General features: G+C 37.5%; 1 protein-coding gene across 2 annotated transcripts in view; it reads left to right on the plus strand.

The window, feature by feature from the left end:
• snrnp200 (small nuclear ribonucleoprotein 200 (U5)) overlaps positions 1-17,406 on the plus strand; it is a 39,233-nt gene that overhangs the window by 13,425 nt on the left and 8,402 nt on the right. For both annotated transcript variants that reach the window (XM_066643497.1, XM_066643496.1), the window contains exons 17-38: positions 961-1,084; positions 1,186-1,335; positions 1,602-1,712; positions 1,871-2,002; positions 2,099-2,287; positions 3,679-3,876; positions 5,771-5,923; positions 7,232-7,312; positions 7,414-7,497; positions 7,702-7,808; positions 8,876-8,994; positions 9,119-9,273; positions 9,390-9,579; positions 9,710-9,883; positions 11,847-12,007; positions 13,966-14,193; positions 14,331-14,522; positions 15,254-15,432; positions 15,607-15,758; positions 15,876-15,984; positions 16,083-16,191; positions 16,281-16,470. In XM_066643497.1, the coding sequence (XP_066499594.1) occupies positions 961-1,084; positions 1,186-1,335; positions 1,602-1,712; positions 1,871-2,002; positions 2,099-2,287; positions 3,679-3,876; positions 5,771-5,923; positions 7,232-7,312; positions 7,414-7,497; positions 7,702-7,808; positions 8,876-8,994; positions 9,119-9,273; positions 9,390-9,579; positions 9,710-9,883; positions 11,847-12,007; positions 13,966-14,193; positions 14,331-14,522; positions 15,254-15,432; positions 15,607-15,758; positions 15,876-15,984; positions 16,083-16,191; positions 16,281-16,470 (3,287 nt within the window). The remainder of the gene's footprint in view (positions 1-960; positions 1,085-1,185; positions 1,336-1,601; positions 1,713-1,870; positions 2,003-2,098; positions 2,288-3,678; positions 3,877-5,770; positions 5,924-7,231; positions 7,313-7,413; positions 7,498-7,701; positions 7,809-8,875; positions 8,995-9,118; positions 9,274-9,389; positions 9,580-9,709; positions 9,884-11,846; positions 12,008-13,965; positions 14,194-14,330; positions 14,523-15,253; positions 15,433-15,606; positions 15,759-15,875; positions 15,985-16,082; positions 16,192-16,280; positions 16,471-17,406) is intronic.

Here is a 17,406-nt window from a genome sequence, read left to right on the forward strand (position 1 = left end):
GCATCTCCACACAGATCCTCAGCAGAAGTAAGCATGAAGACCTCTAAAACATTCTGGTAGACTGTTGCAGTGACCTTGGATTTAAGAAAGCAGAGCTTATGAACACCTGCACCAGACATTGCACCACCAATCATGACTGACTGTGGATATTTCATTCTGGACCTCAAGCACTTTGGGATCTGTTCCTCATCCGTCTTTCTCCAAACCCTTGGACCTTGATTCCCGAATGATAGGCACACTTTACTTTCATCTGAAAAGAGGACCTTGGACCATTGGCCAGTGGTCCAGCCCTTCTTGGCCCAGTTGAGACGCTTCCTACGATGGCTCAGGTTCAGAAGTGGCATGACCCAAGGAACCCGACAGTTGTAGCCCCTCTTCCGGATGCGTCTGAATGTAGTGGTTTTTGAAGCTGAGAATCCTGCTTCATTCCACTCTTTCTGGATCTCTGCTGGAGCATTTTCTCCTGCCACATTTTGTCCTTCCGCTAGACTTGCCATTTATACGCTTGGACACAGCAATCTATGAACTCTTTAGTTATGAACTTTTGTGGGCTTACCCATCAATGATGGTCTTCTGGACAGTTATGTCTGCAGTCTTCCCCGTATTGAACTGGACTGAGACAATTGATCCAAACTGAAGTAATTTAATGACACCTGGGGAAACCTGCGCAGGTGCTTTTGGGTTGATTTCTCCACAGTATTATATATTTTTTCTGTTTTCGTGAGATTTATGAGTTTTTTGTTTTATGAGCACAAACAAATACTTGAAATTGTTTAAATTGTGGGCCCTGAATCTTTTTGAATGGAATTATGGAAATGAATCAACTTTTTCATTATATTTTTTGAATGGGTCCTTTTTTGCTTTTCATGACTGAATTAACAACAAAAACAAAAATAAATTTTTAAACAGCTAATAGATTTTTATTTTGTCACCAACGCAAACCACGCCCCTCTTATGCAGTTTCAGACCTGTTCCACTAGAGCAGACGTATGTAGGAATCACAGAGAAAAAAGCAATCAAGCGTTTTCAGATCATGAATGAGATTGTCTATGAGAAGATCATGGAACATGCTGGAAAGAACCAGGTACAATGAGTATTTGAATTATTATTTTTTAGTTTTTTTTTTTTTCTCCTCCACAATTTTTTGCATAAACATTCTGTGCTATTTTTCTGTTTGGGGCTTAGGTTTTGGTGTTTGTACACTCACGAAAGGAGACTGGGAAGACTGCTAGAGCAATCAGAGACATGTGTCTAGAGAAAGACACTCTTGGGCTCTTCCTTCGAGAGGGTTCTGCATCTACTGAGGTCCTAAGGACAGAGGCAGAGCAGTGCAAGGTCAGGCTTGGTTCTTGGATCACACTTTTCATGCTTTAATTTCTTACCAGCCTTAGACTGTGGTTAAAAGGTCATAATGTGTGCTTGTGGCGGTAGATATTTCACTAGTGGGGATAACCCTTTTTTATTATTATTATTTTATTTTACTTATTTATTCATTTATTTTTTTAATTATTTATTTTTTTTTGTGTGCTTGACAAGCAAAAATGCTTTTTTTATAATCTCGGTTTTTCTGTTTTTTATTTAAATTAAAAATAATTCATAAGAACTTGGAGCTGAAGGATCTTTTGCCATATGGCTTTGCCATCCATCATGCTGGCATGACCAGAGTAGACAGGACTCTGGTGGAAGATCTGTTTGCTGATCGACATATACAGGTAAATATAGTGACTGTGGTTTCAAAATACTTTGTATAAAACTCAATTCACATTGTGTGTAATGTGGTATAAGTGCAACCATAAATATTAATAATATTATATTAATATTATTTATACATAATATTAATTAAACCATAAATAAAAATAAATTATTACAGGTACTGGTGTCAACTGCCACTCTTGCATGGGGGGTTAACTTGCCAGCGCACACTGTCATCATCAAAGGCACACAAGTTTACAGCCCAGAGAAAGGCAGGTGGACTGAGCTGGGTGCTCTGGACATTCTTCAGGTAGGCTTAGGACTGTTATAAAGCTTGATGATGGAAATTATGTATTCTTTTTTTTAAACTTGATTAATTGATAGATGTTATCTTACTGGACCTCAGATGCTGGGACGTGCAGGCCGCCCACAGTATGATACTAAAGGGGAGGGCATTCTGATCACGTCCCATGGAGAGCTGCAGTATTACCTGTCTCTGCTCAACCAGCAGCTACCTATAGAAAGCCAGATGGTCAGCAAACTACCTGACATGCTTAATGCAGAGATTGTGCTGGGCAATGTCCAGAATGCTAAGGTATGGTTTACACACATGATTATGAAATTATTGGCTCCTGACAGTTGTTTTGGTTCTAATTGGCTGTCTCTTGAATGTGCAGCACATTCTGTAACTCCCCCTGATCACTCTTGGGACACTGTTTGTTGGTAATGTAATTTTAGCATATTTTGGCCATCCAAGCAGATGTTAATATTAAAACCCATGAGATTTATCTGCTCTTTGCTGAGTTTTGTCTCTCCTCTCAGACATTGCTATCTATTTTCCTCAAGTATTTAGGTGTTCACTGTTCTCATTGTGTATCCAATAGGGATGCTCCGATACCACTTTTTCCCTTTTGATACAGATATTTCATGTTCAAGGATCTGCTGAAACAGAGTACTGATAGCAACTATATCCATCTTAACTACTAGATTGGTGCCTGTAAATCCAGATGTTTATAATGCTATACGTACACATTTTATTTTGGTGAAACAGTGTTCTGTATTGCTAATTAGAAAGTTTCAGAGACATGAAAAACTAAATATTTCCACAATGGAATAACAAGTACAAATAAGGAGACATAGTCTAGCCTGACTGAACAGCTTTTTACACTGTCACGATGTTTATCACGACTGTTAAATGCACATTCTAAAGGCCTGCTGCTGACCTGTGTTAGCGTGCTTCTTTGTGGTTGCTTAAATGAAGTCAATGTTCTTCGGCATGCCTTAAGCTGGGGTTACACTACATGACTTTTAGCCCGATTAAAAAATTTGTCTCAAAATCGCGTTTCGGACCAGTCGTGGCATATCACATTTGATTTTTTTATTTTATTTTTTTTTTTTTTTTCCTACCCAACTTTGGACATAGTCACATATTGTAAAGTCTCCACCAACTCAATGCTTGCACGAGTCCTTTCAACAGCCAATGAGAACACAGCACAGAAAACGAGGTAGCACAGAAAAAGGCAGGTACGTCGGAGCTCTAGATTGGAGGATGGATTAAACATTAAAAGGTTGAATAACGCACTATATATTGCTGGATGCACATGAAACCAGATAACTAGTTTTGCTCGTATGAGAACATCATGGGCAACAAAACATGCTGTTACAGCATTTATTCCAATTTTCCATTCCACCTTAATTGACATAACACTGTGGCACATGCTATGGCTACCGCTGTTTCTGAACCATGTAAGTGGATCATAGTTGCAGCTATGTGTTATTTCAGAGTTGTTTTAATCCATGTATATGTATTTATAGAATTTTTGGTCTAGAGACCCTTAGTTTTTCTGTTGTTCACTACACCTTCAGTGTAAACCCAGATAAGAAACCTTGACTACCTAAGAGTGCAATGCTTTTATTTAAACAGTTGTCAGTCTAGCCACAGATTATAATTTGACATAACACTTTTTTTTTTTTTTTTTTTTTAAGGACGCAGTGAACTGGTTAGGTTACACGTACTTGTATGTGAGGATGCTACGAAACCCAACACTCTATGGGATTTCTAATGACGAGCGTAATATGGACCCTTTTCTGGAGCGCCGCAGGATGGATCTGGTGCACACTGCTGCTACTGTACTGGAGAAGAACAACTTGATCAAATATGACAAGAGGACTGGTAGCTTCCAGGTTAAAATTAAGCTCAAATATTTCCAATTTGCTCAAACTATAAATAATATCTACAGGTGCTGGTCATACAATATTAGAATATCATGAAAAAGATTCAGTAATTCCATTCAAAGTGATACATATGAGTATTTTACTCATTCATTTCACACAGACCAATATATTTTGTGTTTATTTCTTTTTATTGGATTATTAGGAAAATGCAAAAGCTCCTTTCCCATGGTCTTTGGAATATATCTGCCTCATCTTGCTGGTACTGCATCTCTAGTTGGCAGTGTAATGAATTACGAACCTATGCAACCAGTTGTTGTCTAATTGTAGCGCCCCCTTTCTGTGCAATGCGGGCGTATTTAGCAGAGTACTTCAGAGTAATGACATACATATGTGCACCAAGTTGTGTTTGATTTAGGTGAAGTTTGTTATAGTTATAGCTCAAAGAGTGCATGGAGCTCCGCCCATGCATATTTGTTAAATTACTGCCGCAACAGCATGTCAAAAGTTCCAACTTTTTAAAAAATATATTGACCTATAGTCTATACAGATGGCAAAAATACCAGTTGTTTATTGATAAGACAAATTTCCAGGGAGGAGTTTGAAAAGCTCCATTTTCACATACCTGACTATTATGTATAATCTAAGCATTTTTTGACAATAGTTGCAATTACAAAGTTGTAAGACACTATGCAGAGTATGCATTAAAGCAAACTACTTGTCAATATGTTTATATTTCGCTGAGATATTCCATATTTTCATGTGGAAAAAATTAATTGCGCCCCCTACTGGCTATCGTAATGAAAATTATGTGCTTAGGAAGTGCTGCCATGGACATACCATGCAAGTGTCATGATGATAGGACCTTGTTAAGGTCATGAAACAGCTGCTGAAATTTGATTGGTCGATGGCGGCCATGTTTTTTCGAATATGACATCATCATCATAGAATCTAAGTCAGCTCATCACCCACTACATGCATGTCAATCGGACAATCCTGTGAAGCATAATTTTATGTTATAGCGCCCCCTAGGCTTGCAGTTGCACAACTGAAAAAAGAAGAAGAAAAACCGGAACAAAAACAATAGGGCTCCAGCACTTGCAGTGCTTGGACCCCTAATTACATATTCTGAGGGAATGACAAACAAATGATTCTTGCATAATTTGTGTTTAGGATTCGGTCTGTTTGTAATATTTAAAGATAAAAGACAAAATGAGACCTCAGGCTTGCAATTTGTGCTCTTCAGTGATCAATGTTTAATTTCTATGAAGCCACAAGACTGATTATACAACAATTAGTTCCATGCCTGGATTTGATTTACTGCGAGATAATCTAGGAGTGCCAGTATTGCTCAATAATGCACAATAGGTAGTATTTTCACCTTAAAATTGAAACATTAAATTCATTGTGATCGTCCAGTGACATGTAATGGGTATAATAGAGCCTCTGCTGTGAACACTCTGGGCCCAGCAGTGCAGAAACTAAGTAGAAAACTCCTCTATCCCATTTTCAGAGCCGTACTATAAAAATGAAACTGTAGGGGAGCAAAAATACCAGATCTTATCTAGTGTTCCTTTAAGCAATAATACAGTCAAATTTAACACTCCAGTTATACCACTCCTTTTTTATGTATTTATGCTTAAATATTCTGATCAGCCTATTTACCTTGTTTAATTGTCAAAATACCTAGCTACCTAATTGCTAATTCTGTATGAACAAAATCATACATATAGGTGTGGTTTCCCAGACAAGGATTTCACTAAGGATTATATTTTCCTTTATATAGGTAATTACAAATCAAAATGCTGTTTATTCTTGGACTGGCCTTAATCCCCATGTGGGAAACCACTGCATAGTGTATTGTATACTTGTTTACAGATTGTGACACCTCCATCTTATTCCTTAGGTGACTGACCTTGGACGCATTGCCAGTCACTTCTACATCACCCATGAGTCTATAATGACCTACAACCAGCTGCTAAAGCCTACACTAAGTGAAATTGAACTCTTCAGGGTGTTCTCCCTCTCATCAGAATTTAGGAACATCGCCGTCAGAGAGGTAAAATTTCATCTTTTTGTGCTCTGTTCCATATAATTAAGATTAATTTCAGCTTGTATTAATATATAATTAGTTTAGTTCAGAATGACATTTACTGCTACCCTTACTGTATTAAGCTACTATTTGAAGTTCAGTAATAAACACTTATAAAGTCACATTCATAGTTAAGTTTATAATTACTGGGGTAATCATGGCAAAACATTGATTCTGCATTTACTGAACCATTTTTTGTTTATTGATTTTGAGATGTGCTTTGGATCATTGTCTAGCTCGAAGAACTATAATGTAGATGGAATCGGGGTAGTCTGGGTAATTTCCTCCACTGTGACCAACAGAAGAATTTTTATCAGTGTTTGGGGTCAATATAGACATAAGTGTTTCTTTTGGGACATTCTCCATGTCTGATAGTTTTAAATGGAGTATTATAAAGATGGTAATTTCAAACTGTTTAGCTTTTTTAAAATTTACCAGATGTAAAATAAAATAATGCATGCAAATAAAATGGTATTCTTATATTTAAAACACAGTAAAACAAAATTATTGTGCTTATCACCCATGAACTTCAAACTAAATTTCATATACTTCAGTTAAGATTTCTAATTGTGGCCCACACATTTTGATATTTTTTTTTTCATGGTTATTAATAAAGTTAATTTTGGATAAAACATTTTTCATAGAACTGTAAAATCAAACATAGTTAGCCAGATTTAAATAGTTAAATCAATCAGCCATAAAATATGATCTCCTTGCACTTCAATTACAGATTGTAGTCGATATCTTGTTCTGCGTGCATTTGTAGGTTTTTTTTTTTTTTCGTCCCAATAAATGGGAAACCTACAGAACCACCACAAAGCTAGTGTCAATCAGCCACAGCAATACCCCTGTGTTTTTTTCATTACTTCAGTGTTTGTACTGGGCTGGGAATACACTTATCAACCAAAAGCAACCAAACTGAAGTGTTATGTGTCCACTTATAAAGGACAATAGAATCACAAAACGCAGGGAATGTTGAGATATTGTCTCTGACCTTACAACTGCAAAGTGTGTCAACAGTGTAAGTGTTGATAATAGTGAAGAGGGAATAATAGTAATATTTGTAGTCATAATAGTAGTCATAATAAAGACAATAATAATAATATTTATATAGTGCTTTATAAGAAGTCAAACGCTCATAATTGTTGATACCTAGAAAAATTAAAAGACATGCAAATACAGTATAAAATACGTGCACAATGCAACAAACCACCACCATGAGAGAACAGTATTCCAGAAAGTACAAACCTTTATATGGCTGTCATCTTTCAACAGGAGGAGAAACTGGAGCTTCAGAAGCTTCTGGAGAGGGTGCCAATTCCAGTAAAGGAAAGTATTGAGGAACCTAGTGCTAAGGTGTGTATTTATATAAAAAAAAATGAGTTTTTTGATAGTCATTGTTGATCAAAACTCTGTTCATTAAGCTGAGGATAATGTAATTTTGTTGTTTTTCTTAGATAAATGTGCTGCTGCAGGCTTACATTTCTCAGCTCAAACTGGAGGGTTTTGCCCTAATGGCTGACATGGTCTATGTTACCCAGGTTAGTCTGCAGTGATAACTCTTTACAAAAACTGTTCCTAACTAATAAAATCAGATCAGACTGGAATATTACAAATGTCTACAGAAAGTCTGCAGTGAAGCCTAGTCCTGTTTGAATATATAGGTTGTTTGTTTCAATTACTGTACAGAGAATTAGAATTTTAGATGAGGAACAAATTTTTTGTTTGTTTATTTTTGTTTCCAGAGTGCAGGTCGATTGATGAGGGCCATTTTTGAGATTGTTCTTGGCCGAGGCTGGGCCCAGCTCACAGACAAAACAATGAACCTTTGCAAGATGATCGACAAAAGGATGTATGTTGTCTGGAGTTTGAGTTTGTATTTTAGGCACAATCAGTATTTTGAAAAGGTCTCCCCTGTACCTGTTTGTAGCAGATAACCATGACATTAACTTACATATTTTTATAAACAACATAAAAAAATTACCTAGTTTTTAACATTGCTTGTTTTAACCTTTTTTTTCTTTTTTTAAATATATAAACATGATAAAAAGATAGAATAAATGAATTTCATAAGATATAACATAATATTCTTGTTTAGTTTATCATATCATGAAAAGCTCAATATACATTGTGATCAGATTGTTAAGCTCATTTTAAGTTCATAGGTGGCCAAACCAGTGTTTTTTAATTAAGCCAGTGGCCAGGGTTTTCACAGATTAACTTGAATGTCTGTCTTCATACACAAAGAAATGTCAGGAATTATCTCTGTAAAACTGGACTCAAGTGTTGCCCACTAATTTTGACTTCTCTGGCTAATCAAAATATTCTTTGATATGCATAGACAGCCTTTTTCTTCGGCCAATGCAGATGATCCACTGACTGATTTAAATATTTATTCTTTAGTGTTTGAGAACATATACACTTATACCAGTATGTGAGAACCTATGTTTACAGTCAGTCAGAGAAAGTAAAATGGAAATTATGCATGTGTGTTAGTGCGCCGAGTGTAAACAGAGTGTAAACAGAATCCGGTCAATATTTATCGACACTATCCTGATACCAAATGCATGTTAATGGTGTAAGACCCAAAGTGCCTCGAATGCACTGAATAACATCCATCCCCTTATAGAGTAGTTGCTGATATTAATTGCTGATGTTATTGACTGATTAATATTGGCCAACAACTAAGAGCAGTTTCCAAACATCTAAACAAATTTAAACCAATTGTATGCATATGTATGCATATTTCATAAATGAATGATGTCCAGAATTTAGAAATTAAGCTTTTTTAGACATATATTCATACATTCAGCAATGCAATCCTTTGCATTATCCAAACACATCAATTTATTTATTTATTATTATTATTTTAAATACTTCATTATGTTTGTAGCATTTGCTCTGTCCACTCTGTCATAGGTGGCAGTCTATGTCCCCTCTTCGCCAATTCCGCAAGCTTCCAGAAGAAGTCATCAAAAAGATTGAGAAGAAGAGCTTTCCCTTTGAGCGTCTGTATGATCTTAACCACAATGAAATTGGTATTTTTCTATTATTTTGAGTACTTCCTTTCAGTTTCATATAAGGCAGTTTGTTTTTCTTAAAATTGTTTTCAATTATTGGGTTTTTCTTGTTTGCTTAAATATAATAAGTGATTTCTCTTAGGTGAGTTAATACGCATGCCAAAGATGGGTAAAACCATTCATAAATATGTGCACCAGTTCCCAAAACTGGACCTGGCAGTACATCTTCAGCCCATCACCCGATCCACACTTAAGGTGGAGCTCACCATCACGCCAGACTTCCAGTGGGACGATAAGGTCAGTCTGCTAAATTGTATTTTATAATCTGGTATATTGAAATATTTGTTTTGTTACATTAAAATGAAACAAATTAAAGAAAACATGGAGGTACAATAAATATTGTTCTGCATCAGGTGCATGGCTCCTCTGAGGCATTTTGGATCTTGGTGGAGGACGTTGATAGTGAGGTGATCCTACACCATGAATACTTCCTTCTCAAGGCCAAGTATGCTCAGGACGAACACCTGGTCACTTTCTTTGTGCCGGTGTTTGAACCATTGCCTCCACAGTACTTTATCAGAGTGGTCTCAGACCGCTGGCTATGTAAGTGAGAGAATCCTTTTTAAGTCTGACTTGTCTAGATTTCCATTCATGCTTTGTGTCTTATTCAAGTATGCTCATTAACTTTTTTTACATTAATTTTTTATTATTTATATTTCTCACTTACTGGTAGCATGCGAGACCCAGCTGCCTGTATCTTTTCGTCACCTCATTCTCCCAGAGAAATATCCTCCTCCGACTGAGCTCCTGGATCTGCAACCACTGCCAGTATCTGCCCTGAGAAATGCTGCTTTTGAGAGCCTGTATCAGAACAAATTTCCATTTTTCAATCCCATTCAGACCCAGGGTAGGCTTGCACGTGCACCAGTAACAATTTAGACATACACCACTGAATCTGTATTTTCACTATGAAAAAATATTGAATAAATACTATATATACAATATAAAATATGTATAAATATACTAAGTTGCTTGTACTTGGCTACTTCAGAGATTAATCTTACTTGCTTCGACCACTCCTTGCCTTCAAATTGGTTAGTCAAACAGCCATCGGAACTGTCTGATAATTTGTAGTTGCAAAAGAATACATTCTCAAAACACAAGACTAACTTTGTTTAAAGACAAAAATCATTTTAATCCTTTACTGATTCCAAAATATGCCAATTATTTTTCATAGTAAGCTACTACATATTCTCAGATTTTAGGACCATTGTTATTTCATGAAGGCTGACCTTCTTTTAAAATTTTGCAAATGAAAGGGCACATCTCTGCTATTGTTTAGACAATTGTGAAGAATCTTGCAAGTTAATATGTAGCTGTAATTGCCATCCGATACCCCTCGTTTCACAATACTATTATGCTAAATGTGGATGTAAAGCCTTGTTGCAAATTGGCACCTTAGGTATGTGAGATGTTAAAATCTGGCTGTCCTGATAACCTGCTTTGTATACATTGAAATGCTTCGCGATAGGTTGTCTGCTAATGTTGCTCATGGACATGTTAGCAAGGTTAAAACCGGGATTTCTTTCTGCGTCTGGTGGCCGGGCTCAGCCTGAAAAGGCAACTATAATCAATCAATAAACAATAGTCAAACCTAGTATTTTGGAGGAACAATGCGAATTTTGTCCTGGCCGTGGAACTATGGACCAACTCTTTACTTTTTCACAGATGATTGAGGAGGCATGGGAGTTTGCTACTCCACTCTACACATGCTTTGTGGATTTGGAAAAGGCGTATGACCGCATTCCCTGAGAGATTCTGTGGGAGGTGTTTTGAGAGTATGGGATGCCAGGGTTAGTCCGGCAAGCTGTACGGTCCTTGTACTCAGAGTTTGAATTGTGTTTGCATCTTTGGCAGTAAGTCAATCTTGTTAAATATGGGCATTGGACTCTGTCAGGGCTGTGCCTTGTCTCCACTCCTGGTCTAGATGTTCATGGGCTCAGGAGGTGGCATCTCTGCTGTTTGTGTATTGACGATATTCTTCTGGCTTCTTTGTACGGAGGCCTCCAGCTCTCACTTGAGCAGTTGGCAGCTGAGTGTAAAGCGGTCGGTATGCGGATCAGCACCTACAGATCTGAGGCCATGGTTAACTCCTGGAAACAGATGGCATTCTCCCTTCAGGTAGTGGGTGAGAACCTACCCCAAGCGAAGGAGCTCAAGTATCTAGGGGTTCATGAATGATGGGAAGAGGTATAGTGAGATTGACCGTAGATTAGGTGCAGCGTCTGCAGTGATGTGGTCACTGTACCAAACCGTCGTGGTGAAGAGAGATGAGCCATAAAGCAAAGCTCTCAATTTACCGGTCAGTCTACGTACCCACTCTCACCTATGGTCATGAGCTCTAGGTAATGTCCCGAAAGAACAAGATAGCAGATACATGCATCCGCTGGAGGGATTATATCTCTTGGCTGGCCTAGGAATACCTCCCCCAGGAGGAGCTGGTGGAAGCTGCTGGGGACACAGACGTCTGGACTTCTTTATTCATCCTGCTGCCACCACAACCCTGAAATAGATAAGCGGAAAAGATGATGATGATGCGATACAGTGCTGAACAGTATAACACCATTCCAGTTCCGTTTCTTTCTTGTTAGGGCCTAAAGCAACATCCTTTTGCGCATGTGGGTCAGATATTGGTCACATTACATAGACAGTGTTTACAGCAGATCACACAAAAATCAGATTGGGACAATATCTGATGTGTGAATGTAGCCTCAAGGTATTTTAAGGGAACTTTAGTGCATTCAAACAAATGTTGGCTGCTTGCAGCAGTGTACTAAACTTTTTTTTCTTTTTTTGGTGTTGCATTCTAGTGTTCAATGCGGTGTACAACAGTGATGATAATGTGTTTGTGGGAGCGCCAACTGGCAGTGGGAAGACTATTTGTGCCGAGTTTGCCATTCTCAGGATGCTGCTGCATAATGCAGAAGGGCGCTGTGTCTACATCACACCAATGGAGGCTCTGGCTGAACAGGTAGGTAGATTTGGCTTTCCTATATATATTAACATATTATACAATAAAAAATACAATATACATATTTTTTAAGACTGTGTGTGGCGATATCACTTTGCCCATGTGTAACGTGCAGCAGTTTACATAACTGTACAGTCCCCATAGTCAGAATGTTTATGCTTGTAATTTATGCTCATTTTCCCTGTCACCGATTTATTCAGCGCATAAAATCATTATATTTTCACATAGACTTAATTTAAACTTTACATGGTAGAGAAAGGTTCCCCTTTTTAACGCCAGTACGTTTGAAATGGTTTCACATTGTTTTTCAAATTACAAGCATTGGTTTGGCACTACAGAGCGTCTCTGCTGCCATAGAGTTCAATGTAAATTCTGAGCAGGCTTTTTCACTGTGTTTAACTTGTGATAACATGACCAATTTATGCCCAATCTGCATAATATTTGCAACAAATTGATCATCAGGGTCTTTTGTCAAGTGTTTTTGCAAAGAATTTCCAAAAGAATTTTTCTACAAGTGTTTGTTCTGAGTGTGTACACTCCCATAAGGCATTGAAATGAACAGCTGTCAAAGCCAGAGCTGTGTGCATGCCTGCGAGGAGGGGGAGGGGAGAGAGTGAGGTGGAAAGGGAGAGATGGTGTCCTGCCCCATTTGTGTCACACAAAGAAAGATGGGTATAGGGACGATGTGTTCAAAGTAGGGTGGGAGAACGATCCAAGCTGCACAAACATTTTCGCATTTCCTTTAGGAAAGGCAAGTGTATAGATTTATCTTTTTTTTTTATCTTTTTATCTATTTTATTGTGCGTATTTGAGACTGTAAGTAATCACTTGTTTTAGTTCTTAAAACTGTTATGAATTAACAAAATAATTTGTACCATTTTAGAGTTAGCAGTTTTGGTGGAAAAATCATGACAGAAAATAAGACAGCTCTTTGAGTCTCTGAGTCGGCATCAAGTAAGACAGCATTTATTAATTAACGTGAGAGAGAGACGTGCGCGCAACGCTGTTTTTCACCTCTCTGCTGACCATTTTTGATCAGCGTCTTTTTATACATGGAAAACCCTTTGAAGTACACCATCTGTTCGCTCTTTTACATTTCAGTCATCTTTCGCTGTATCCTGTTCCCAAAACTCAGTTTCCCACCAATTTTTTCCCTGACTCCTGTATTTCTAACACCTTTCCAGACGTGGCCTGTGCCTCCCCCTCTACCTCCTTGGTCTGGAGACAAAGGGAGGTGTCGATATGTTATTTGAAACACACACATACACACAAGTCTGCGGTCTCACACAGAGAATTAGGAATAAAACAATTTCAGTTTACACAAACATGCGTGGCCATTGCTGATTAAATGTCTCTATTGATAATGAATCATTTATGTAAACAAATTTCCATCACACAGTGAATACTATTCATTCATAGTACATGGTTTACGGATCTGTAGCTGTCATTAATCACTCCAAACCAAGGGTGAGAATCAGTTGCAGGTTTATTTAAGAGTGTTTATCAATTTACAGTAAATTAACACAATACTTGAGGCAGGGTCAAAACAAGAAATATTTCAAAACTTTAATTCAGTTTGATCCATTTTGACCTGACTGCAGACCAATCAGTCATTGCATTTTGTGTTGATTCAAAGTGTTATATTTCTGGAGAGGTGCGAGTCAGGCTACAGCATAGGGTTCGCTTCAAAATCTGTAAAATGGTAATAGGACATTAGAACCTTAATAAATCATGTTACTTTTACATTTGATAATTTAGTACATTTGAAGGTAAATACTTTTGTAATTTTATCCAAGTGGCGAACTAAATTGAGGACTTCTGCTTTTACTGGAGTATTATTTTACATTGATTAGCTGTATTTTAATTGTAAATGGTTTGTATACTTTGTCCACAATTGGGTTTTATACATATGACACTGTCTTGTCAGCTGGTTTATAATACTTCCTGGCTGTGCATAGGTATTTGTGGATTGGCACCAGAAGTTCCAGGATGCTCTGAACAAGAAAGTAGTCATACTCACTGGAGAGACCAGCACTGACTTAAAGCTTTTGGGAAAAGGAGACATCATCATCAGCACTCCTGACAAGTGGGACATACTTTCTCGTCGATGGAAACAGAGGAAGAATGTCCAGAATGTCAGCCTATTTATAGTGGATGAGACGCATCTTATTGGAGGAGAAAATGGGGTAAGACTTGTTGAAAGTAGTAGAAATTCAAAAGGTGAAACTATGAATTAGTCTTATTGTGAGAGCTTCCCTCTTTTCTCCTTGAGGCTTTGTAAAATTGACTCTCTTCTGTGTGCTTGTTTTTATTAATGTGTCAGCCTGTGCTGGAAGTGATCTGCTCCAGAATGAGGTACATCTCATCTCAGATTGAGAGACCGATCCGTATTGTGGCATTGAGTTCTTCTTTGTCCAATGCTAAAGATGTAGCCCACTGGCTTGGTTGCAGCACCACAGCCACCTTTAATTTCCACCCCAATGTCAGGCCTGTGCCATTGGAGCTCCACATTCAGGTAAAAATTCTCAGACATATGCTGTTTTAAATTTGTCCTGAAATAGTTTTAAATAGGGCTGGGCAATTAATCAAAAACTAATTGAAATTGACATTCAGAACTTAAAATCGATACAGACAAGATTATGTCCCCACTGTGTGTTCATGTACTGTCCTTTTAAAACCACACTACCAAGCTGTTGTCATGAGATTCTGCCCCTATCCTGCCACATGGAAGCAACCTAAACTCAGAGGCTGACCAGTCAACTCGAGCAGCTCATACAAAAGAAAAACACAGCTGCTGCTTTGTCTGTAATTAAGACAACACTGAACAAAAAGCCAAATGCTGAGGAAACCATAGCAGTGACCAAAGCACAGTCACACACCAAATATAAACAGTACTCAAAAAAAAAAAGAGGAACAAGCTCCCTGCATTATTAGAAAACATCCCAGCTTTAATACTATAGCATATTTACAGTATGAGCCTCATCACTGAATTGATGAGGAGACAAAAATACAAAAACAAAATAATAGGTTATTAATCATAATTGTGTAAAATGTACAATTAATTGTGATGTTGTGCTGGGCAATATGAGCACACTAGCTTTAGCTATAATAATAATGCCATGCAATACAAGCTATAAAAGACGTGTCACTTTTAATGTTGTCCTCATGGTGACCTTTTTAATAAATGTTTCTCCTTGCTTTCCCATTTCTGTCTACTCCCCTTTTCCTTGTCTGCCATATTTTTAGGGTTTCAATGTGAGCCATACACAGACCCGTCTTTTGTCTATGGCTAAACCTGTGTATCATGCTATAATGAAGCATTCTCCATCGAAACCAGTCTTGGTGTTTGTGCCTTCCAGGCGCCAAACCCGCCTTACAGCCATTGATATCCTCACATTTTGTGCTGCTGATGTGGTTCCTCAAAGGTACACTTTGTCCTTGTCAGTTGCTTTCATCCTGCCTTTAGTAATCAAGACAATCAAAAATAACTACCGTAATATTCAGATGGTCAGTTATGATAAAGTAATTTGAGTAATTTGAACACTCAGAACATTTGTGTGCTGACCAGTCATTGCCTTATTTTATCACTGAACCTTTAGGTTCCTGCACTGCTCTGAGAAAGAGCTGGCCCCATTCCTGGAAAAACTCTCTGATGTAACATTAAAGGAGACACTCTCTAATGGTGTGGGCTACCTGCATGAGGGACTATCAACCACAGAACTCAAAATTGTTGAGCAGCTCTTTAGCTCTGGTAAAAATATATCATGTTTTCCCACATACTCATACTACCTTGTGGTCTTTATTTTGTACATTGCAAAACATTTACTTGCCTGTTAATAATGTTCTCTCTGTCTTTGTTGTATTTAAGGAGCCATTCAGGTTGTTGTGGCATCTCGTTCCCTTTGCTGGGGAACAAACATCTCTGCCCACTTGGTGATCGTCATGGACACACAGTATTACAACGGAAAAATCCATGCGTGTGTATTTTGACATTCTTGATCTTTATTCAGTAACTGTGATAAATCTTCTTTATTATTGGTTTAGCTAATTTAATATTATATCGCAATTTTTTTAGGTATGTGGACTACCCCATTTATGATGTGCTTCAGATGGTGGGGAAGGCTAATCGCCCTCTACAGGATGACGAAGGGCGCTGTGTCATTATGTGCCAAGGATCCAAAAAGGTATACCAAAATTCTTTTTTCCAGTTTCTATTTTTTGTTGTTTTTTTTTTGTTTTGTTTTTTTAACACATTTTCTTTCCATTTCACAAGGACTTTTTTAAGAAATTCCTTTATGAACCCTTGCCTGTTGAATCTCACCTGGACCACTGTCTTCATGACCACTTTAATGCTGAGATTGTCACCAAGACAGTGGAAAATAAGCAGGATGCCGTGGATTACTTGACATGGACTTTTCTTTATCGCCGCATGACACAGAACCCCAATTATTACAACCTACAAGGTGAGACGATACTGGTATAACTGATGAGTTGAGTACAGAATAAATTTGTTTTTCTTCAAATTACTAACTGAGGAAAACAATCTCCAATATGTATGACGTCTATGATTTATTCATTTATTTAATCAATTAAGCTGACATTGGCTAGCTAATAAATTATAAAAATTATGACAAATTATATTTGGATACTGGTGAGTTGTGCGCTGCACACTGAATGCTTTGTAAGGAGTGTATAACTAGTGTGGTTGGCAGCAGTAGAGTGATATTTCTGGACCTTGTTTAGCTTATGAGTTAACCTGTTTGAAGCTAGTGAACATATTAATAATAATACCATGATAAAATGGTCATGGTAGGTAAATATATTCCAAACTAAGAAATCAAATTTGTGTATTTTAATTATGTAATTAAATGTAAATCAGCATAGTGGAGTGACTGAGAAGATGTTGAGTAAATTTATTCTACTGTTGCACTGAATCCATTTAAAGGGGGGGGGGTGACATTTAAAGGAACACTAGGGTTGTTTGCTCCTTTTAGTGTGATTCATATTTACAGCACTGTACTGAAATCAATGAAGGAGGGAGAAGGAGTGGGATGTCTTTCCTATTCAATTTTAAGTTACATAGTGCATTTTCTGCAGTGCTGAGCCTAGAGTAGCAGTTACAGAGGGAAAAAAAGGTGTGGGGGGGGTACAAATTCTCTTAATTTATCAGAGATTTCTGCCTGGTGTCCAGGGATTTCAGGTAGGCTGTTGACCCACTGCAACCCTGAACTATATAAGCTTTTACATAAAATGAATTAATTAATGTATGTCAGAGGTTTATGAAACAAAATGTCATATTAATATGTTCAATTAATTTATTTTAATATGAATATTTTGTCACAACACATCTGGGGTATTTATTTGCATTATTGCTGTTTTGCAACTAAATACAATTGTAT

The sequence above is a fragment of the Hoplias malabaricus genome, chromosome 14, assembly GCF_029633855.1.
Source record: "Hoplias malabaricus isolate fHopMal1 chromosome 14, fHopMal1.hap1, whole genome shotgun sequence".
Classification (NCBI taxonomy): domain Eukaryota; kingdom Metazoa; phylum Chordata; class Actinopteri; order Characiformes; family Erythrinidae; genus Hoplias; species Hoplias malabaricus.